General features: G+C 43.1%; 1 protein-coding gene across 1 annotated transcript; it reads left to right on the forward strand.

The window, feature by feature from the left end:
- The first annotated feature begins 9,634 nt into the window (after positions 1-9,634).
- LOC123448614 (chromatin-remodeling ATPase INO80) lies at positions 9,635-22,307 on the forward strand. The gene is made up of 22 exons (XM_045125567.1): positions 9,635-9,878; positions 10,809-10,893; positions 11,121-11,911; positions 11,994-12,191; positions 12,313-12,423; positions 12,743-13,128; positions 13,246-13,354; positions 13,430-13,510; positions 13,729-13,895; positions 13,989-14,114; positions 14,267-14,428; positions 14,502-14,559; positions 14,721-14,951; positions 15,043-15,189; positions 15,308-15,862; positions 15,980-16,237; positions 16,498-16,605; positions 18,259-18,353; positions 18,448-18,604; positions 19,679-19,879; positions 20,579-20,707; positions 21,577-22,307. The coding sequence occupies exons 1-22, from the start codon at positions 9,801-9,803 to the stop codon at positions 21,832-21,834; spliced, it is 4,491 nt and encodes a 1,496-aa protein (XP_044981502.1). The 5' UTR covers positions 9,635-9,800; the 3' UTR covers positions 21,835-22,307.
- Positions 22,308-23,168: the final 861 nt, after the last annotated feature.

Consider the following 23,168-nt stretch of genomic DNA (forward strand, 5'->3'; position numbering starts at 1 on the left):
CTTTCAGTCTGCTATGGGCACGAAGATCCGCTTCAGCACAGCGTTCCATCCTCAGACTAGTGGTCAAGTAGAGAGAGTGAATCAAGTTCTTGAGGATATGCTGAGAGCCTCTGTTATCTCTTTTGGCATGAAGTGGGAAGATTGTCTGCCTTTCGCGGAGTTCTCGTATAACAACAGTTATCAAGCTAGTTCTGGCAAGGCTCCATTTGAAATTCTCCATGGCAGGAAGTGTCATACTCTGCTCAACTGGTCCGAGACCGGCGAGCGTCAGATCCTTGGGAATGATTTGATAGAAGAAGCTGAGGAGATGTGTCGGATCATTCGCGACAACCTCAGAGCAGCTCAATCCCGTCAGAAGAGCTATTATGATAGCAAGCACTGTGACATGTCTTATGAGCTTGATGACTTCGTCTATCTCAAGGTGTCGCCTATGATAGGTATGCAGCGCTTTGGCATCAAAGGCAAGCTTGCGCCTCGTTTCGTTGGTCCGTTCAGAGTGGTTGGCAAGAGAGGCGACCTTGCGTACCAGCTCGAGCTTCCGTCCACCTTTGCAAATGTCCATGATGTGTTCCATGTTTCTCAGCTTCAGAGGTGCTTCAAGACCCCCGAGCACATTGTTCATCTTCAAGACATCGACCTTCAGCCTGACCTTTCTTATCGTGAGCATCCAGTTGCGGTTCTCGAGGCGACTGAGCGCAAGACCCGTAACAAGTCTGTCAAATTTCTCAAAGTGCAGTGGTCACACCATTCCGATAAAGAGGCTACGTGGGAACGCGAGGACCACCTCCGTTCTGAATTTCCCGATTTCTTTCAGTCATAGATCTCGGGGCAAGATATTTTTCGTAGTGTGGGAGAGTTTGTAGTGCCCCAAGTGTAAAGCTTTCCCTTTTTGTAACCTTCCATGTGGGACCACCTTGGCATTGATATGAGAGAGCCCCTTTGCATGTATGATTCCATGTGTCTCTTTTTTTTGTCTCCCTTGCATGCATGCATATCATAATGTTTCATGCCATGTGTTCTTGTTGTTGCAATATGGTCATATGATTCCATGTGGTGTTTGTGGTCTTGTGTTGGGTGTGATCTTGTGATTACATGTGATGATCCACATGTGATGATGTGGTGTGAAGTAGTGAGTGTGGTGCTTTGCATTATTTTTCAAACCCCCTTGTTAGTTTCAAACCTTTTCTCTCTTTTATTCCCAAGTTCAAAACCTATTTGCTCCTATGCTGTTTTAAAAATGTTACACCTTTAGTGCATTTTAGTTGGAGTGTGGGCATGTAGGAGAGGGGTTTTTAAAACCTCTTTTGCTTGAGGTTTTCCTTTATTTCAGATTTATTTAAATCTGATTGGCAATTATTTTTAGCTGCCCAAATAGTCCTTTTGGTCTTTTATTTATTTGGGGCATAATTCCCTTATGCCCAGGGGTAGTTTATCTCTAATTTTATGCCCTTAGTTTTTCCTAGGATTTTAGTTGCAAGTGTTGTTGTATTTAAATTAGAGAGGGCCTCAGGTTTTTCTCCTCCCTCTCTCACTTGCAGCACAACAACCCAACTCCTCCCAGGCCTAGAAAAAAACCTTCACTATAGCACCCCAGCGTCGTCCCTCTTCTTCCCCGCGACGATGTCACCTTGTACGATCGAGCCTCAGCCTCCCGATCACTCCTCCCTTGATCTTGCGGCTCCATCGTTCCCCCTAGGGCGATATAAGCTCTCCTCTCCCTCCCCCAGGCGGCTAGGGTTCCTCCTCTCCCTCGTCTTCTCCCTCCAGCGCCGCCAGGGAGTCCCTCTCGTCCCCAACGCCATGAGCAGCTCCCAGTCGTGCTCGACGCCGGCGTAGCGTCGACCTCGTCGCCTCCCCGTAGCTGCGCAAGCAAGAGGACCCAGGAGGGGTTCCATTTGTGCGCGGAGCCGGAACCGGAACTTCTTCCTCGACGTCCCCGACGTGCACCTCCTTCCTCGGCTCCGGCGGCTTCTTCCTGCAGCAGAACAACACCGCTTCTTCTTCTTCCACTACGTCGTCGTCCTCTCCTCTCCTTCCCCCTCGGTGAGCAGCCGTCGTCCCTTCTCTTCCCTCTCTAGCGAGGTGTAGCTCGAGCTCGTCACCGAGGTGCTCTGCTCGGGGGCAATGGCAGCAAGCAGCGCAGTAGAGTTGATGGTTGTGCCCGTTGCTAGATGCAACGGCAAGTTCTTTTCGAGGCGGGAATGGATCCCCTGTGGATCCTGCTTCGCCCCGGTAGTGTGTAGTGATCGTAGGTAGCCGTGGTAGTCGCCGCCGTCCTCCTCTGGTTCGGTCGCCGGCGTGTGATTCGTAGCAGAAGGGTTGCTCTTCAGAGATACCCCCTCCTCTTTGTAAGTAGCCGTAGCACAGCGCAATGGTGTGTCTCCGTGATTGCAACCAACAGGTGCAGGGTTCGAGTCCCTTGGTACACCCCCTTTTCCCCCCTGTTTTTCCTTTCCTGTTCGACAGAAGCTAGCAGAGTTGAGGTTTCTTGCCATTTGCTTCTTCTCTGTCGAAGCAAAGTCAGTAGCAGGGTGGCAACAACAGAGTTAGGTTGCAGAGAGGCCTGGGTTCGAACCCCCCCAGGCCTGTTATTTTTTCTTTCCCTATGTTATTTTTGTATTCCTTGCTGTGAAATTTTGCTGCTAGCAACAATTATTGCAGTGCATGTGAGATCAGTAGATGATATGACAGTTTTCCTTTTGTTTTGTTGTGTCCTTGTTGCTGCAAGTGTAGGTTATATGTAGATGTGTATGTAAGGAATGTGTGGGTGTTTGCACTAGGTGTAATGGTTGTATGTGTGCCTATGTTGATGGTGTGTGTGTTGGCACACCTACATGAGGTGATTGTGGTGCATGAGTGGTGTGCATCTCAAACTCATGGACTAGGGCTCATGTGCCCTTGGAATGTTTGTGTGTGTGGATAGACATAAATTGTGCTTATGTGACTTAGTGTGCATATACTTGTGTGGATGTGGAGTGGTGTGTGTGAAGCACACACACACATGAACATATTTCATGTGCACCATGGATTGTGAGCATGTGCTTGTGTGTGTGTAATCCCCACCTACTAGAACAAGGTGCACCTTCATATGTCCATATGTGGGTGGTGCATGTTTCTTGTGTGGGTGTGTTGCCTTGTAGATATGATTGGAATGGTGATGTCCATGGCACACACACATGGGGTCAAAACCCTCATGTCAACATTGGTGTTGTGGTCATGCAAGTTCTAGTGAAGATAGTGTTCTAGTGAATTTTGCACATGTGATGTTGCACTATTCTCTACTTAAGAATCTATGTTGTTTTTTCCTTCCTAGTTTGTGGCCACTTGCTCCAAACAAGTGTATGCATATTTTATATGTTTTGGGGTAGAATCTCCCAAGGAATCCATTGGTGAACTCAGTTTTGCCATTGGAACATTTTTTGGAGATGACATATTTTCATTTTCTTCTATGTTTAGAGCTTGATTCCATGAGTTGTGGAGGGTCTTTGTGATTGTTTATTGGTTGTGGTAGTAGAGGGTGGCCCCCTCTACCTCTTGTTGGTTTCATATCATGATTAGGATTTCATAGGTGCAAGTTATGCCCACTCAAAGTAGACACGTGACTGAAATTCCAGATTAGTGAAAATCTAGTCTGAGAATCTGTTTATATTTTCTTCTCATGTTGATGAGGTTGTGCAGGTCAATGTGTTATGATCTAGCCTTAGCTTTCAACTTGAAAGTTGGACCTGATATGTTTGTCTAGCTCCCTGTAAAATTTCATGTCATTTGGAGTCCTGTAGATATAGTTTTGGCTGCTTTCAAAATGCTTGAGAGCATAGACAGAAAGTGAGAATCTGGAATTTTCACCAAGTCCGTGAAAACTGATGTTTTTGGGCAAGTTTACAGCCTTGTAACTTCCTGTGTTTAATTCCTTTTTGTGTGATTATTGCTTGTGCTTGTAGTATTCTTGACTAGATACATCCACATATATTATTTGTCGTGTTTGGGTGGCTATAGGTGCTTTGCATGTAGCTCACAAAGTGCTATGATGCAGTTTATGACAGATTGTGTAGTTCTGTCATTTTGATGTTTGTGAGTGCTTAGTTGATGTTGTGGTGTTCTTCTTTGCTCCAACCCATCCATGATGGTTTATTTTATGTCTTGGCAACCTGGGAATACCAGATTTGTGCCATTTGAGTGTGTGGGGATGATTTTGTCACGTAGGGCTTCATATCTTGTTTCGTTGATTCCCGTTGATCCGTAGCTCCGATTGTAATGTTCTTTATATGGTTTTGCATCGTTTTCACGAGACGCATATGATAATGTCATTCTCATGCATGTCAAAATAGGTTAGCATGCAGTTCTGTCCAGGAACATGTATTTACTCCTTATGCTTGTGCTAGTGATAGAAATAGTGATGCATGCTCATATTCATCTCATGCATCATGTGATTGTTGCATCTTGAGGTGTTGTTGTTCATTGGATGTTATTCTTATGTTGGGTAGCACCGGGATCGGAGAACGAATACGTGGAGTCAGGATAATACGTGCACGACGATCAAGAACCATTCCAAGCTGAGGATATCACACGCAAGATGATATGACCTTGATTCCATCTCTAGACTTGTTATGCTAGATTACGTTTCCTTGTCATATGCTCGCTGCCTACCACTGAAATATTTGCCTCTTGATATGCCATGAAACCAAACACTTACCCCTTCCTAGCAAACTTGAATGGCTAAGTAGGCTTTGCTCAGCTACTAATGTTAGCGTTGCTAGATGCAGGTGCTTTGTCTCATGTGATAACATGAGCTTGATATCATTATCTTAAATTCTGTTATTTAATTAATGCACCTATAGACTTGGTAAATAACGGAAGGCCTAGCCTTTTGCCGGGTGCTTTGTTCCGTTATTGCCGCCATAGTTACCGGCTACCGGTGTTTGATTCCATATTGATCGCTCCTAACACGATCGGGGTTGTTATGGGGACCCCCTCGATAAATCGCGTAGTGTTAAGACTTGTCCGGCAGGACCCAACATTGGTGTTAATTTGCTAATCACTTAATAATAATCTGCATAGGGAATAGATACCCCGAGGAATTTAATCAACAACCCGAGCCAGTGCTCCTCATGAGTGTTGGTCCAAAATGGGCAGACTATGGGGCCACCACAGGGCAACCTGAGGTTTGGTATACCTGTAGTGTGACTCATCCGGCGTGTCGTGAGACTGAGATACGCGGCTCTTATCAGGGTCGTCGACACGTCGGGAGGTCTTGCTAGTCTTGTCTTACCTTAGCGATATATCTTGCGTATAGGAATCCCGGTGAAGCTTTGGTTCTCCCCAGAGTTGAGGTTTTCCTCTAAGGAATCTGAGGAGATCACGAGATTCGTGATAGAGGATTACTTTGCGGCCTGTGCACGTTTGTGATGGACTAGTTGGAGCACCCCTGCAGGGTTTAATCTTTCGGAAAGCCGTGCCCGCGGTTATGTGGCAACTTGGAATATTTTGTTAACATCCGGTAATAGATAACTTAAACATAAGCTAATAAAATTGCCAACTGTGTGCGTAACCGTGACTGTCCCCTCGAAGATCTCTCTTCGATCGGGAACACGGTGGGGTTATGATTGACGTAGGTAGGTGTTCAGGATCACTTAGTGATCAAGTATTCTCGACCGATAGTATAGTCCACCTTCATAAATGTTCTACGTAAGTTAGCCACCATATCAAGCTTAGGAGACTGCAACTTAAACACTCTACCCTATCCAACCTAATAACTTGACTAGTTCTGGCACCAAGGTCTTAGATTGTTGAGTCCCCGTGGCTCACGGATTCCTCCACAATACCAACAGGTTCAGGTACCCCAGAGACAGGTGATCCCGACGGCACGCAGCTGGCGTGGCAGTACGATGAGGAGACCGACCGCCTGTACGTGAACTATCTAGAAGAATGAGGCGTGGTCGTGATCGTGGGCCAGCAGGCAGGGTAGCATAGCCATTTTCTCTTGTTTTGTAGTCCGTAGCGGAACTACTTTGATTGTATGCATGATGTACTCTGATATATTTATGAGAAGGCAATTGAACCCCTGATTGTCTATTTATTATTATTATTATTATGTATGTGCTGTGTTACCTGTTTGCGAGACGCTTAGATGCGCTCCTTTCCAATTCGGGGCCTCGATCCCCAGATCGGAAAGGACCGTATCTTGGTCGTTACAGTCAGCTAGGTTTAAGAGTAATCCAGGAGTGGATCACTGGACGACGGTCAAGAATATTCTAAAGTACCTAAAAAGGACTAAGGAAATGTTTCTCGTTTATGGAGGTGACAAAGAGCTTGTCGTAAAGGGTTACGTCGACGCAAGTTTTGACACCGATCCGGATGACTCTAAGTCGCAAACCGGATACGTATTTATTCTTAATGGGGGTGAAGTAAGCTGGTGCAGTTCCAAACAGAGCGTCATAGCAGATTCTACATGTGAAGCGGAGTACATGGCTGCCTCGGAGGCAGCAAAGAGGTTGTCTGGATGAAGCAGTTCATGACAGATCTTGGAGTTGTGCCAAGCGCACTAGATCCATTAACTCTGTTATGTGACAACACTGGTGCCATTGCCTTAGCAAAGGAACCAAGGTTTCACAAGAAGACCAGACACATCAAACGACGCTTCAACCTCATCCGCGACTACATCGAAGGAGAGTACGTGAATATTTGCAAAGTGCACACGGATCTGAATGTAGCAGACCCGCTGACTAAACCTCTTCCACGGGCAAAACATGATCAACACTAGAACTGTATGGGTGTTCGATTTGTTACAATGTAAATCGCATGGCGATGTGAGGACTAGATTATTGACTCTAGTGCAAGTGGGAGACTGTTGGAAATATGCCCTAGAGGCAATGATAAATAGTTATTATTATATTTCCTGTTTAAAGATAATCGTTTATTATCCATGCTATAATTGTATTGAACGAAAACATAAATACATGTGTGGATAAATAGATAAAACAATGTCCCTAGCAAGCCTCTAGTTGGCTAGCCTGTTGATGAAGGATAGTCAAGGTTTTCTGACTATGTGCAAAGTGTTGTTGCTCGATAACTGGATCACATCATTAGGAAAATCAAGTGATGGACTAGACCCAAACTATGAATGTGGTATATTGATTGTGTCGTTTTATTGCTATTGTTTTCTGCGTGTCAAGTATTTGTTCCTATGACCATGAGATCATATAACTCACTGACACCGAAGGAATACCTTGTGTGCATCAAACGTCACGACGTAACTGGGTGACTATAAAGGTGCTCTACAGGTATCTCCGAAGGTGTCCGTTGAGTTAGTATGGATCAAGACTAGGATTTGTCACTCCGTGTGACGGAGAGGTATCTCGGGGCCCACTCGGTAATACAACATCACACACAAGCCTTGCAAGCAATATGACTAAGTATAAGTCACGAGATCTTGTATTACGGAATGAGTAAAGAGACTTGCCGGTAACGAGATTGAAATAGGTATGCGGATACCGACGATCGAATCTCGGGCAAGTAACATACAGATGGACAAAGGGAATGACATACGGGATTATATGAGTCCTTGACACTGAGGTTCAACCGATAAGATCTTCGGAGAATATGTAGGATCCAATATGGGCATCCAGGTCCCGTTATTGGATATTGACCGAGGAGTACCTCGGGGCATGTCTACATAGTTCTCGAACCCGCAGGGTCTGCACACTTAAGGTTCGGCGATATTTTAGTATAGTTGGGTTATATGTGTGGTTACCGAATGTTTTTTGGAGTCCCAGATGAGATCACAGACGTCACGAGGGTTTCCGGAATGGTCCGAAGACGAAGATTGATATATAGGATGACTTCATTTGGTTGTCGGAAGGTTTTCGGGCATTACCGGGATTGTACCAAGAATGATAAATGGGTTTCAGATGTTCACCGGGAGGGGGGCAACCCAACCGGGGGAAGCCCAAAGGCCCTAGGGGTGGCGCACCAACCCTTAGCGGACTGGTGGGACAACCCAAAGGGACCTATGCGCCAAGAAAGAAAAACCAAAGAAAAAAAGGAAATGTGGGAAGGAAGAGAAGGACTCCACTTTACAATCCTAGTTGGACAAGGATTGGAGTAGGATTCCTCCTCCTCCCTAGCGGGCGCACCCTTGAGGGCCTGGCCCTCAAGGAAAGCCTCCTCCCCCTCCCTCCTATACATAGTGGTGATTTAGGGCTGATTTGAGACAACTTTTGCCACGTGCATGTCAGATCTAGACACCATAGTTTTACCTCTAGCTCGTATTTCTGCGGAACTCGGACGGAGCCCTGCATGAGTAGATCCTTCACCACCACCGGAGCGCCGTCACGCTGCCGGAGAACTCATCTATTTCTCCGTCTTGCTTGCTGGATCAAGAAGGCTGAGATCATCGTCGAGCTGTACGTGTGCTGAACGCGGGGGTGCCGTCCGTTCGGCACTAGATCGGAGCGGATTGTGGGATGGATCGCGGGACGGTTCATGGGACGGTTCGCGGGACGGATCGAGGGACGTGAGGACGTTTCACTACATCAACCGCGTTTCTTAACGCTTCCTGCTATGCGATCTACAAGTGTACGTAGATGCAAATCTCCTCTCGTAGATGGACATCACCATGATAGGTCTTCGTGTGCGTAGGAATTTTTTTTGTTTCCCATGCAACGTTCCCCAACAACGCCCTACATGGAGCACTGACGGCATCGACGGGAGTCGAAGGAGGGCACATAGGCCCGACGGATCGAGCTGATGGAGCGCGAGGCCGAAGCTGAGGAGGAGGAGCGACGTGCTGCCCAGTGCGCGCCGGTGCAACCACCGGCGGACGCCGCCGCCGCCGCCTGGGAGACGACCTTCCCCTGGCTGGTTCGGCGCCGAGGCTCGTCGACCTCATCGGCCCCGACGACGACGACGAGGAGGACGCTTAGGACAGCGTGCCTCTTCGTTTTTTAGTTTATTAGATTTTACATTTAATGTAATATGGACCATCGTCGGCCTTCCAAAGGCCGACATTAAATGTTTAACTAATGTTTTTTATATTTTAAAATGTTTTTTTCTGCATCGTTTATGGGTCGTGGCCTTGTTGGACACAAACGTCGATCTAATTATAACAGCTGGATGTCAGCCGGGCCAACCCCAACGGACTAAATATCGGCTTATGACTTATAAGTTAGGGTGACTTATAAGTTGAGTCTGTTTGATAAAATAAGTCATTTTTTGCACTTTTCAACTTATAAATTAGTGACTTAGCGCCTGTTCGACGGCCCTCCACGGAGTGGAGCGGACGGAGCGTCCTTTTACCAGTTCTGCAAATTTTAACTGACTGCCACTCCCCTCCGGCACGGAGTCGTGGAGCGGAGGGACTCGGAACGCATCCTTATTTGAAACCAAACATACCCTAAAGAATCACATTTGCACGGTTTGAATACTTGGCTCGCTAGTTTTTTACATGACGGACGCAACGGGTCATCTAGTACTACCCCTTAGCACTCCCGTCCCGTTTCGCTTTCCCTGCTACCCTCCCTTCTCCTCGCACACCCTTTGTTTCTCTCTCTTCTCCTTCGGCCAAGCCATGCCTCCTACTACTAACTTCCCCCACCACATCCGCCCCCCCCTCCACCGCGTCCCCTCTGCCTCCCCCCTCCTCCCGTCCACAAACCCTAACCCTAATCTCGCCGACTCCCCCGCCGTTGCGGCCCGCCCCCACCGCCATCCTCGCCGCTCCCCGCGCTCGCCTTGGTTCCCACTCCACCCCCGGAGCGTCCCTCCACACGCGCGCGCGCGGGGGCGCCAGCTAGGGTTTCGCTATGGACCCGCGCCGCCCTTCCCCGCGCGGCGTCGCCAACGGCAGCGGCTTCTCCTACTCCAATCTCTTCAACCTCGAGGTAGTTGCTCGTTTCTTGTCTCTCTTTTTTCGCCTGACTGGAGGCCTCTCTGCGTGGCAAGCCTTGCCTTGTGCTAGGGGCGCGGCGTGATCACTGATCGGGGGCTGGGGATGGTCTGTGGAGCTCTTTGTCACTGAACTCGGGGATTTCTCTCGCTGCCGGTTTCGGCTCAAGGTTTAGATGCTCGCTAGTTTGAAACTAATGCAGGTTATTTGTTGATGGTGTTGCAATCGTGCTTATTACCTGATGCCTTGTGCTACCGTTCCCTGGTTACTGGTGCTATCCTTGTCCGGTTTACCACTTGTCTTGTCATCTTTTATCATCTCTGCTGCTTATGCCTTTGCCTAGATTGTCTAGCATTTATATATTAGGAGGATATCGTTTTGATGCAATTGCATACGTCAGCTATGTTTCAGTTACGATTGAAGTTTTTTAGTTGCTGGGATCTCCACATGACTCTTGGCTTTAGTTTCTTGCTGAACTATCCTTAGCTTGTGCTGCAGAATTCTGCTATTAGGCTCAAAGTTTATGCTCCCTATAAAAAAAGGGTTCAAAGTTTCTGCAGTTTGTTAATGTTAGATTTTGGGGCTTGCAATGGAATTTCATTCGGTCAAATTAGAATTTGTTACTTTATTTGCGTATTGGGGCTTACACATTTATCATTTTGGTGATTCTGTAGTGGTATTTTTGCTGTCTGCTTTTTTATCTGTGTGGGTGTAGGTTAACTGAAATATGTATTGCCTTGGGTAGCGATCTAGTGTGGAAAATACAAATAGTGGACATCATCTGTCTTTAGAAAAAGGGGGGAATCTGCCTTTTGTTTTTGACTTGGTGAAGCAGACAACTTGTTTCTGCTCTTACATTGCTGTTGTTTTGTTGAGTTCTGTTGATCTATCATTCTTATGTTAGTTTTTTTACTGGACATTGTAGCCATTGCTAAACTTTAAGGTCCCTTTACCGGAAGATCTTGATCGCTATGGGAATAGTAGCCCAAATGGGAGCGTGAGTAGCCAAGGTAAGCTCAACTCTTTCTTCCTTTCTTCATTCTCTTTACTAGTATATTTTATTGCTCAAAGCTCTCTCTCTGTCTCTCTCTCCCTCCCTCTCTCTCTCTCTCTCTCTGGCAATTGTCTAAAATCCATCTTGTTGTATTAGCTCTTTACGAAGGACTTTTTCATTGGCTTTTCTGTTGCATATATGCTTCTGTGTGAATCTTGTTGCTTACCCAACTTTTCCTTTAAGGTCAAGAGTCCTTGTCGGATCAGTACAATGGTGTGAGTGATGCTTCTCATGGGCTGCATCGAAAGCGAAAAAGGCATCTTGGTGTTGCGAGCGATGATGAGGAAGCAGATGCCCACAGTAACCAAATAACTGAGGAGTACTACCGTACAATGCTGAGTGAACATGTTCAAAAGTACAGAAGGTCAAAGGTTAATGAGGGTGTTTTTGGTTCTGATCCTCCTCGGGCAGACACCCCCCAAATGATAAAACATAAAAATAGCAATACAAGAGTTATGAAATGCAGAAGCGATTTCAAGGATGTTGCAGCATTAGGTGTGGTAGAAACCTCACCTGAGTACAATGGGATGGGATCTATTAGCGCATATGGTGGTTTCAATAAGATTGTAGCTTCACTTGATTCTTCCTCTTTGGATATGGGGGATAATGTGAGCTACTTAATTCCAGAGGGTTATGATAAGTTGGCATCTTCCCTCAATCTGCCTGTTTTTTCTGATATACGTGTCGAGGAGCATTTCTTGAATGACATGCTAGATCTGCGCACCCTGTCAGCAATGCTTGGCACTGACCGGAAGTTTGAGGCTACTAATCGTGGTGGATTAGCCGAACCTCAGCCTCAACATGAATCACTCCAGGAAAGGGTGAAGATGCAGAAATTTGCACTTCAAGTAACTGAGGACCCCTTTGCAATTCCAGAAGGATCAGCTGGGAGGATACGGAGATCTATTATTTCAGAATCTGGCAGTTTGCAGGTTCATTATGTTAAAGTCTTGGAAAAAGGAGATACATATGAGGTTGGTTTCTTTTGTTGAAATATTTGGTTTCATACTGTTGTATTAGTGTGTACTTATCAATTAGGTGATCTCATATATGCAGATTATTGAGCGGAGCTTGCCAAAGAAGCAAATAGTGACAAAGGAACATTCTGAAACCATGAAAGAAGATTTGGCAAGTTTTTTGAAACGCTGGCATATTATTGCTAGAAACATTCCAAAGCATCAAAGAAATTTCACTACTTTGCTGAAGAAACGGCAAATGGATGCTAAACGCTTTTCTGAGAATTGTCAACGGGAGGTATTGCATTTGTCTATTGTGTCACCTTAAAGTATTACACCATTTAAATGTGCTCTAGTTTACATTCTTGCTGACCCATTTGTGTTCTGAAGCCTTTACTCATTTCTTGTTTGACATCCAGGTGAAGCTCAAAGTCAGCAGGTCACTGAAACTGATGAGAAGTGCTCCAGTACGTACAAGGAAGCTTGCTAGGGATATGTTGATATTTTGGAAACGGGTAGATAAGGAACAGGTATTTGTCTCACGAGCTTACAATTGTTTAACTTTGTTGCAATTATGAAAGTATGCAGTCTGCCTTTTATTAGGAATGCTTATCTATTTCCCATTATTGAACTATATGAGTTGATTATACTATATCCATTTCATACATCCCCTGAGCCATTTCGCTCTTTATATGAGTACCGATATCCCAAATCTGTTAGTGTTTTGTGCATTGTCTTGTATTGCCTTCAGTTCAGGAAAAAGACACATGGTGTTTACTGCTCTTGTGCGTTGTAGAGTAGAACAGGACATAAATATTACATCACTCATTCTATGTGCCTGTTTCACAGTATGAGTTGAGGAAAAAGGAGGAAAGAGATGCAGCTGAAGCTTTGAAGCGAGAAGAGGAACTACGCGAAGCAAAAAGACAGCAGCAGAGGCTCAACTTTCTGCTATCCCAAACTGAACTCTATAGTCACTTTATGCAGAATAAGGCTGGCGAATCAGCACTGCCTGACGAGGGATCTGCTCTTGAGGTTGATAATGAGGAAGATCCCGAGGAAGCTGAACTAAAGAGAGAGGCTTTTAGAGCTGCTCAGCATGCTGTGTCCCAACAAAAAAGGATGACAAATGCATTTGATAGTGAAATTGTGAGGCTTTGTCAATCTTCGGAGTCTGGTATTCCAACCGACGATTCCGCTACTATGGAGCCTAGCAAGATTGACCTCTTACACCCGTAAGTTATATCTGGAATTTTGTCTTATTTCGCCGCAAAAAAAAAAGCATGTTAGAACCAAAGAAATAGTAGTACTCTCTAAAGCTGATTGCTTGCTTGGGAATATCTTGTTTTCAGCTCAACAATGCCTGAGCAGTCATCTGTGCAGACCCCAGAGTTGTTTAAAGGTGTATTAAAAGAATATCAGCTAAAGGGCTTGCAGTGGCTGGTCAATTGCTATGAACAGGTAAACTCTTACAGAGCTATTGTGTTTTGGTCACTTGTGGTGACTACCATCGTTCGTATTTTGGATTTCTTGCAGGGGTTAAATGGCATTCTTGCCGACGAGATGGGTCTTGGCAAAACTGTGCAGGCTATGGCATTCTTATCTCACTTGGCTGAGGTTTGTGTATATATTTTCTTAAATTTTCAGTAAGTTATTTGTTGCCCAATTGCTTTTGGGTCTCATTCTGTATTTACCTTTTCACCCGATCTCAGTTGTATCTAAACTTAATTTATCTCTTGCTCTTTTGTTTATTCCTTTTGGGGATGTCATATCATGTAATTTATAGTTTAATATTGCATGTCAAGCATTTGATATGATACGTGTGTCTCATGCAGGACAAGAACATATGGGGTCCCTTTCTTGTGGTTGCTCCTGCATCTGTTGTGAATAATTGGGCTGAAGAGGTGATCAGATTCTGCCCTGATCTTAAGATACTCCCATATTGGGGCCCAGAAAGGGTGGTCCTTCGCAAGAACATCAATCCCAAGCGTCTCTACCGGAGGTGATTCTCATCGAAGCATTGCTATCTTCATGTGTTGTCTCTCTTATACCAGGGTCATAAACCAACCATGTGATATTGTTTTCTCATTTATAGAGATGCTAGCTTCCACATTCTCATCACAAATTATCAGATACTTGTGAATGAAGAGAAGCTTTTGAGACGTGTTAAGTGGCAGTACATGGTATTGGATGAGGCCCAGGCTATAAAAAGTTCAAGCAGGTGAATTTTCATGCGTCTCGTATGTTTCTCAACATTTTTTTTTGTTGAATTTACTAACTCATGCTTGTCTTCATTTGTTTATTCTGTTTTCTTTTCTTATTGCATGGCCCTTGCTTGACAAATAATTACCATCTTTTTGCTCTATACTGCAGCCAGCGCTGGAAGACTTTGCTAAGCTTTAACTGTAGAAATCGCTTGCTTCTTACTGGGACACCAATTCAGAATAACATGGCTGAGCTATGGGCGCTTCTTCATTTCATCATGCCCACTCTGTTTGACAGCCATGAACAGTTTAATGAGTGGTTCTCAAAAGGGTACTGTTTTCCTACAGAAGTTATATTTATTTTTTGTCTTTCCTTTATTGCTTACATTTCTTTGGCCTTCCAGGATTGAGGGCCATGCTGAACATGGAGGGACCTTGAATGAACATCAACTTAGTCGACTGGTAAGATAGTCATATATAGTGAATGCTATGGTTTCATAATTATTTGAAGTGATTGGCTGTGTCTTGTGCTTGTTTAGAAGATTTTTTAAGTTCTCAAATGGGTAAAGTTTGGCACAACCTTGCTATCTCTTAAGATTATGACACGTTCTCTATTTCCACAGCATGCTATATTGAAGCCGTTTATGCTCCGCCGTGTTAAGATTGATGTCATAGCAGAAATGACGGAAAAGAAAGAAGAAATTGTGCCCTGCAGATTGAGTTCTCGCCAGCAAATCTTCTATCAAGCCATAAAGAATAAGATCTCTCTTAATGAGTTGCTTGATGGAAGTCGTGGGAATCTAAATGATAAGAAGCTGCTTAGCCTGATGAATATTGTCATGCAGCTACGTAAGGTACAGTTAGACCATTGATTTTTTTAGGTCCCTACTGAAAATTATGGTAGTGTAAGTTTTTTTCCTCTAATGTGCTCCGTGTAATTCTTAGGTCTGCAATCATCCAGAGTTGTTTGAGCGCAATGAGGGAAGCTATTACTTCTATTTTGCGGAGATCCCAAATTCTCTTCTTCCTCCCCCGTTTGGGGAGTTGCAAGATATACATTATGCGGGCAAGAGGAATCCTATAGTGTTCGAGGTATGATCTCTCTCTCTCTCTCTCTCTCAACAGTTTCTGTTGTTGATCATATGGTCTACAATGCGTTTTGAGCAGACAGTCAAACACTACTAATGTATTTCTTTCCCAATCTCCACAGATTCCGAAGTTAGTTTATGAAGGAATCATCTGTAACACAGAAATACCTGTCGATGGTTGTGGATTCCGGAATGGATATATCAACAAGCTGTTTAATATTTTTTTGCCGAGCAATATCCATAATTCGGCAGTTCCAGAATCAACTTCACGAACCACATCTGTTCTGCCATCTGGTGCATTTGGTTTTACACGTTTGGCAAATCTTTCCCCAGTTGAAGCTTCCTTCCTGGCCACGTGTTCATTATTTGAGAGACTAGTGTTTTCAGTGACACGTTGCAAGAGGGAGTACGTTGATGAAATCATGGATCTATTCCTTGATTCAGAAGGTTCTGATCTCCAGCTCAGTCAGTATGATGCTGCAAAAGTCCGAGCTGTTACTAGATTATTGCTTTCACCTAAAAGGACAGACTCCAGTTTGCTCAGAACAAAATTGGAAATAGGCCTGAGCGATAACCCGTGTGAAGCACCAGTGCTTTCTCATCATGACAGGCTTGTCTCAAACATACGGCTTCTTCGTTCAACATATGGTTTTATCCCACCAGCTAGAGCACCGCCGGTAAGCTTATCTGTTTCATCTATATAGTGTAGAGATCTTTATTTGGTTATGCATGTTAGCCACTTACAACTATGGTCGTATTGGTTAACCCCCCTTTCCCCTTCCCTCTTCTTCCAGATAAACGTCTGTTGTTCAGATCGGAATTTTGCCTACAAGTTAACAGATGAGATGCATGATCCCTGGATCAAGAAGCTGTTTCTGGGATTTGCTCGCACTTCTGAGTTTAATGGTCCTAGAATACCGAATGGTCATAATACTTTGATACAAGAAGTACGTACTGATTTGCCCATCCCTCAGCCGATGCTACAGTTACCGTACAGGATATTTGGGTCATCTCCGCCTATGAGTAATTTCGATCCAGCTAAAATGCTCACGGTAAGTTCATAACTTCTGTTTGTGCATATAATGCTAGAAATTGTCTGTTTAATTTTGTAGCTTTGGCTCCGCAATTATATTTTCCTTTTATAATTACAATTAAATCAGTTTTTAGTTACTTAGCTTTATGAACTGCTCAGCTGCTTGCACAATTTTTCCACAAAATATACATAGATCGTTAGGAAAAGTTGGTGTAATTTTGTTTTTATTGCACATATTTTATGACCCCTTATTAACTGTCATGAAATGCTTGATGACAGGATTCTGGGAAGCTCCATACGTTAGATAAACTACTGCGGCAACTCCGAGCTGAAAATCACCGCGTGCTCCTATTTGCTCAGATGACTAAAATGTTGGACATCCTTGAGGTACTATAGAAAAAGGTTCAGATATTTCTTGCAATAATTGTTACTTCCTCCAGAACGGCATATAGGCCGAGTCAAACTTATGGGTTATATACGCCATTGAATTTGCATTTGAAAGATGTTTCTAACAGTATATATATATTTTTGGAACATAACTCATATTTTCCTTGTTAAATTGGTGGTGGTCAAGTTTGACTCAAAAAACAAGGGGGCCCTGTATACTTGCCTGGAGGTAGTAAAAGCTAATTAACAATTTTAATCTTGCTTTCTTTAGAATATACTAGATAGATCATAGACACACAGGAAAATGTTACTGAAATTTATTTAGCTGAAAGTTTGTGCCGTCACAATTATCTTTATTTTGTAGATTTGTGCTGATTTTCTATAATCAGATACCTTTAATGAAGTGTTATGTTATGTTGGATACTTTGATTCCACTAAAATCACTATTTCTCAGTTATGCATGTTTTTCTAAAATAGTACTTATTATTATTTTAACAAATCTCAGATCTATAACTTCAAACTCAGAAATCGCAAAACTACCACCCTAAAGAGTCCCGTCGTTGCCAGCTGCTTGTTGAGTTTAACAGTCAAGTTTAAGCATCGGTGAACAAACTTGACTGCTTTAGTAAGTATATGTGCATGTGTTGCTCTGAATCCATGCTTGCTTCAACGCGTGCATCGGTGAAGGTATTATGTATGTTGCTTGTACGCGAGCATCTGTGAACACGCTTTAGTATGTGCTCGTGTGAGTGATCCATGACCAAAACCACCGGTTCAGCCGAGCTTGCCCAGCCCTGACATCCACTACGGAAATCTTCAATTCAGCCCGAGCCTGACCAATCCTGACATCCATTGCCGAAATCATGGGTTCAACCTGAGCCTGCCCAACCCCCATGCGCTGAAGTTCGATTCCACGTTTGTGCTATCCGTGGACATTAACTCGATGTTGCCACGGATCATGGTGCATGCAGTAGTTGGCAACAATAGGACAAGGGATAATGTCTAGGTGGTTGGCTACATCCAAATGTGTAGATGAATGCGAGTAATTGGGAAATTTCTCATCGAGTGCGATGCATGATTTGAGCTCTTCTTCATCTGGATGGATTCTCCTCGTCAATACTGTCCTGACGGTGTGAGGATTCGGCCAAGGGACCTCCGGTGTGCTAGGATGCTCAGTGCCTTGATGTTGCAATCTTTTCGTTGCCCCTCCAAACGAAAAGCCACTTTTTGTTGCAAACAACCATGACCAGTTATTTTCATTGCCACTAGCAACGATAGGGTGATAGTTTTGCAATTTCTTAGTTTGGAGTGATAGACCTGAGATTTGTTAAAATAATAATAATATTCTAAAAAAAACTTGGTTATGCATGCATATCTAAAAATATCACTTTGGATTTGAGCTTTCATAATTGACCAACAGGATGCAAAATATTGAGTACCGTGTTTCAGATACTTTAGGAGCATCCTAGGTTTCCATTATTTTTTGACTGGCCTTGTGAACTTTGTGTAGGAACTGAAATTAACAGGGAAGTGTGTGCCCTACTATCATTATGAGTTTTATCTATGAACTACTCATTCAAAAGATCTTGTTGTGTTTATGAGTGGAAGTTGAACCTTTCTCTAACTTTGTGTGTCATGCATTACTATTTTCAGGACTACATGAATTTCAGGAAATTCAAGTATTTCAGACTGGATGGGTCTTCTGCAATTTCTGATCGTCGTGACATGGTCCGGAATTTCCAGAACAGGTAGGCATTAGTGGATACTGTATAGGACGTAACTACCACACTAAGATGATAACGCTCTTCAAACATGACCTCAGCTGAGTTTTGTTTTCTGTAGGAATGATATATTTGTCTTCTTGCTAAGTACAAGAGCAGGGGGACTTGGAATTAATTTGACTGCTGCTGACACAGTTATATTTTACGAAATTGACTGGAATCCGACACAAGACCAGCAGGCAATGGATAGAACACACAGACTTGGTCAGACGAAGGAGGTAAGTTAAACCACAATATATATACTATTGTCTAGCCATGGTTTCTTGAACTACTATTTGATCATTTTTTATTGGCTATGATATTCTGTATCAGTGTGATGTGCTTGTGAATTGTGTAGTTTTTGTTTATCATTCGCTTGTTTACTTTAGGGCTGCCTTTGCAACCTGTTGCAATTTTAGCACCATATTGTTCATAAAATATTGTGCATTTATGGCTAGACAAAGATTTTCAGACTTGTGCTACTGTTTGTAAAATATGTGCATTTGTTGTTATACAAAGATTCTCGGACTAAATCTGCCAATCTTGTCCAAGATTTTCGGACTAAAACTGCCAATCCTGCCTGGTATTCCTTGGGTAGCAATGTTGTAATCTAATGCGTAAATCTAGATTCATTGTCAATAGTCTAGATTGACTTGTCTTCATTTGACCGATAACTATTCAACATTATGGCAAGGGAAGATCTGTTTGCAAATGGGCCCGAACGTTTGCGTGAGAAGATGATTTGTTATCATTGTATTGTTGCTGATTCATCCTTAGGCTGCCATCACGAGATTTTACTGCCTGTATAGGATGTATTCATTCGTATCATGGACTCTTTATTATGAGAATCGTTGCTGCATAATTGACAATATTAACATAGGAGTGGTTCTGTTTCTTGTTATATAGGTCATGCTGCTATTGCTGCAGTCATTTATGTCTAGTTTTTATTTTGGGTTGAGTGACAAGGCAGCGAAAGTTACAAACATGGTTTCTAATCCTTTTTTTTATACCAGGCTAGGCAAGCTTTGAGACTAGCCAATCTTTCATCTTTCATGGTTTCTGGCCAATTGTTTACTTGTATTAGTCTTTTTCAGATTTTTCTTGTGTTTTTCTTGTTTGCTAAAAACCCTGTTTGATCACTAATTTCAGTGTTTGTAAAAAAAGCACTGAAGTTTAGCTCCAATCTGTTAACTCTTTGGTTTTCACAGGCTCAAATAACACTAGTCTGTTATCCGAATTTACAAATTCACTATTTAAAATTAATAGTTGAGTAGCTCAGTTTCTTATATATTGTTTCAAACCTGGAATTGTAGGTAACCGTGTATAGACTTATATGCAAAGACACTATTGAGGAGAAAATATTGCAAAGGGCAAAGCAGAAAAATGCAGTGCAAGAGTTGGTTATGAAAGGGAAACAAGTTCAGGATGATCATCTGATGAGACAGGAGGATGTTGTTTCATTACTTCTTGATGATACACAGATTGCACACAAATTGAAAGAAATATCAATGCAGGTAATTATTCCCTCACTCATAAGTAGATGATGATTTAGACTTGTTATTCTGTTTGAGGATAGACGACGTCTTACAATTTCAGCTGATTTTTGTGTGGGCATTATTTTAAATGTTACTGACTCTTACTGCTGCTTTTCAATACCGTGAGGTGTGTTTGTTGTGCATGCATCATTTTATGTATAAGCACATATGTTACATTGTGAACAGACTTGCATTAAAGATGACTTTCTACTCGAACACAAACATACTTCTGAAGAAATTAAGAGGGCTAGCGTATCAACTCCTTAATCCGAGTGCCCAAAGAAAGCTATTACGTCAAATTTTAATTCCAAAATCAGTTTTAGATTGGAGAATTTTGTTGGTTCTCATTTTCTCCAACTCACAGGGAAAGGCCATCCTGCCATGAACATGATCTCTGCTAGGTTGTTTGGCTTTGAGTTTACTGATGTCTTGTGTTAGCGATTCTGCCCATTATGAATTAATTTTATGGAGAAATTTTATCGTTCCTTTTTTCTAGCAAACATCGGGTAATTGGTACAGATAGCTTTTGTAATTCAGACCTTTGTCAGCAACCACTTCGCTCAAACCGAAGCATTTTCTAAGAATTCTTGAGCTCATTTTGAGGTGTTTACAGATGATTTTTAGTTAGTGGTAAAAGTCTGGCAAGAATATTCCTCATCTGCATATTCACCCTTTTAGGCAAAGGATCGACTAAAGAAGAGGCGAGCAAAGGCCATCAAAGTCGACAAAGAAGGAGATTTGAAGCTTGAAGACTTGGATGATCCAACTGAAGAACCTGTAGAACAAGATCATACAACCAGCAAAAAGGTATACAGGGAAATGTTTATGAGTTATCGAGTCACTTCTTTTTTTGTGATAGGATAAATCACATCCTCAGTTGGGGCTTTGAAGTTTCTTTTTCTGCATTTTCTTAGGAATTCATATCACCCTGTGCTTATACAAACCCAAAATCATTGAGGCATTATTTTAGTATGCAAGCTTAAAATTCCGATTGAAGCGGATATAAAAGAGTATTTACACAGGGAAATGTTTATGAGTTATCGAGTCACTTTTTTTTTGTGATAGGAAATCACACCCTTAGTTGAGGCTTTGAATTGTCTTTTTCTGCATTTTCTTAGGAATTCATATCACCCTGTGCGTATACAAACCCAAAATCATTGAGGCATTACTTCAGTATGCAAGCTTAAAATTCCAATTGAAGCGGATATAAAAGAGTATTTACATAGATTCAGTTTCAGATATTGGATTGGTACCCATATAGAACTTCGTTAGCTCATTTTGTGATTGACATGCATAGATGAAATTAACTTTAGGTGTATTGGTTGGGTTTGACTTGCATTTTAGCCCAGATTCTACCAAAAAGTGCAATATATTTAAGGAGATGATCAAAACAAAATGAGCTGGATTATCTCGCCCTTCCAATTTCAGTATCTTTGCCTGCACTGAATAAGTTGCCTTGCAATGTGCTGTATTGGGAAAACTTATACGTATTACATAATTGCAACAATTGTAATATGTAACTCTGAAATAATAGATAATAACAATGCACACTAACCAATCATTATAAATTGGTCCCCATGTTGTTTCCTTGAGGCTTTGTCGGATTAAGCTAACTTTCTCAGCCTTGTTATGTGTGAGCTTCATTCGTTTAAGTAACTGCTAATATTTATTTCCAGAAAAAAAGCTCGCACAAGAAACCTCCGAAGTCACAGGATAATGATGGTGCGGATGGTGATGTCCCCGAGAGTGGTCCTGCCAAAGATGAGGAGCATATTGCTTCGTTGATGCCTAAAAGATCAAAGAGACTAGTGAGGAGCATGGGTGAAGATAAGGAACCCGTTGCTGCTTCTGATGTTGAGAAACCTGCAGATGCAGCTGAAAACAATGACAGCAATCATGCAGAAGAGTTGCAAGACCAGACTCCTCCAGCGTAGTTGACCTATGGGCTGACCTGATGAGAACATAAGATGCGAATGGCAAGACTCTAATTTGTGGTGTCTAGTAGGAGCATCAAAGATGGCAGTTTATTGGCCCAGAGGAGGAGCTCTGGATCTGCTCAAGGTCTTACGCAGTTAATAAGTATTTAACTGTGTTGTGCAGCTTCTTTTGAGAAGCCTGAGACTGCAACCTCAGTGCAGTTGCAGCCCAATGATGGCTGTTACCGCCAGCCCTTATCCCTAATGTTGGCGATGTGTCTAGCCATTTTGTAAATAAGCATTAGCAATGTTCCATCACATATAGGAATTATTTTACTGTGTAAAGAGAGTAGGGACGTAGAGTTTTGTTAGGCCAAAAAGGAACATGGCAGGAAACATCTGCTGTGCTTCCGAGTTGGTAACATATATCACTTCATTCAAACAAGTGATTTCTTTACGCAAGTGAAACATCTGCCTGTTTCTTGCCCGAACTGCTATGCAGGAAACATCTGCCTGATTCTTGTCCTTCGGAACTGAAGCGAGCGAGTTCATGAGCCTGTTTCTTGTCCTTCGAAACTGAAGTGAGCAAGTTCTTGCCCGAACTGCTATGCAGGAAACATCTGCCTGTTTTTTGTCCTTCGAAACTGAAGCGAGCGAGTTCATGAGCCTGTTTCTTGTCCTTCGAAACTGAAGTGAGCGAGTTCATGAGCACACCCATTAGCTTCACACAATGACTTGTAATTGTTAGGATTTAATTAATTCTCTTAATTAAAGGGATAATCCTCCCTATGTAATCTCTAGTGTGGTTGTTTTGGCAACCGTCACGATGCTTCCTCACGCCCCTGCTAACGGACACATCTCTTTGCTCGCGTCCGTTCCCTTGTATATATATTGTGATTGCCCCTGAAATAAGATAGTTTCAATCTCAAACACGTTATCAACACTGTCTCTACCAAGAGCAAAAATCGCCGGCAATCGCAGGAACGGGCAAGAAGGTAAGAACGATGCTTCGTTTCCTGCCCTTGTACCATCGCTGCCTTCGCGTCCGTTTCCTTGTATATATATTGTGATTGCCCCTGAAATAAGATAGTTTTAATCTCAAACACGTTATCAACACTGTCTCTACCAAGAGCAAAAATCGCCGGCAATCGCAGGAACGGGCAAGAAGGTAAGAACGATGCTTCGTTTCCTGCCCTTGTACCATTGCTGCCTGCTGCAGCACGACGGCCATCGCCGCCGCCACCAGATCGGTGTCGGTCCGGCCAACGGTGTCGCGCCACTGTCGATGCCCTCCGCACCAATGCTCGGGATCGACACGTAGCCACCACCGTTCTCGTGCTCAGCGCACGGGT

The sequence above is a fragment of the Hordeum vulgare genome, chromosome 4H (genome assembly GCF_904849725.1).
Source record: "Hordeum vulgare subsp. vulgare chromosome 4H, MorexV3_pseudomolecules_assembly, whole genome shotgun sequence".
In the NCBI taxonomy this organism is placed as follows: Eukaryota; Viridiplantae; Streptophyta; class Magnoliopsida; order Poales; family Poaceae; genus Hordeum; species Hordeum vulgare.

Coding starts and splice junctions, on each gene's coding strand:
- LOC123448614 (XM_045125567.1), top strand. CDS start 9,801: ATGGACCCGCGCCGCCCTTCCCCGCGCGGCGTCGCCAACGGCAGCGGC. Junction 14,429..14,501: donor AATGAGTGGTTCTCAAAAGG/GTACTGTTTTCC, acceptor TTGGCCTTCCAG/GATTGAGGGCCATGCTGAAC. Junction 20,708..21,576: donor ATCATACAACCAGCAAAAAG/GTATACAGGGAA, acceptor ATTTATTTCCAG/AAAAAAAGCTCGCACAAGAA.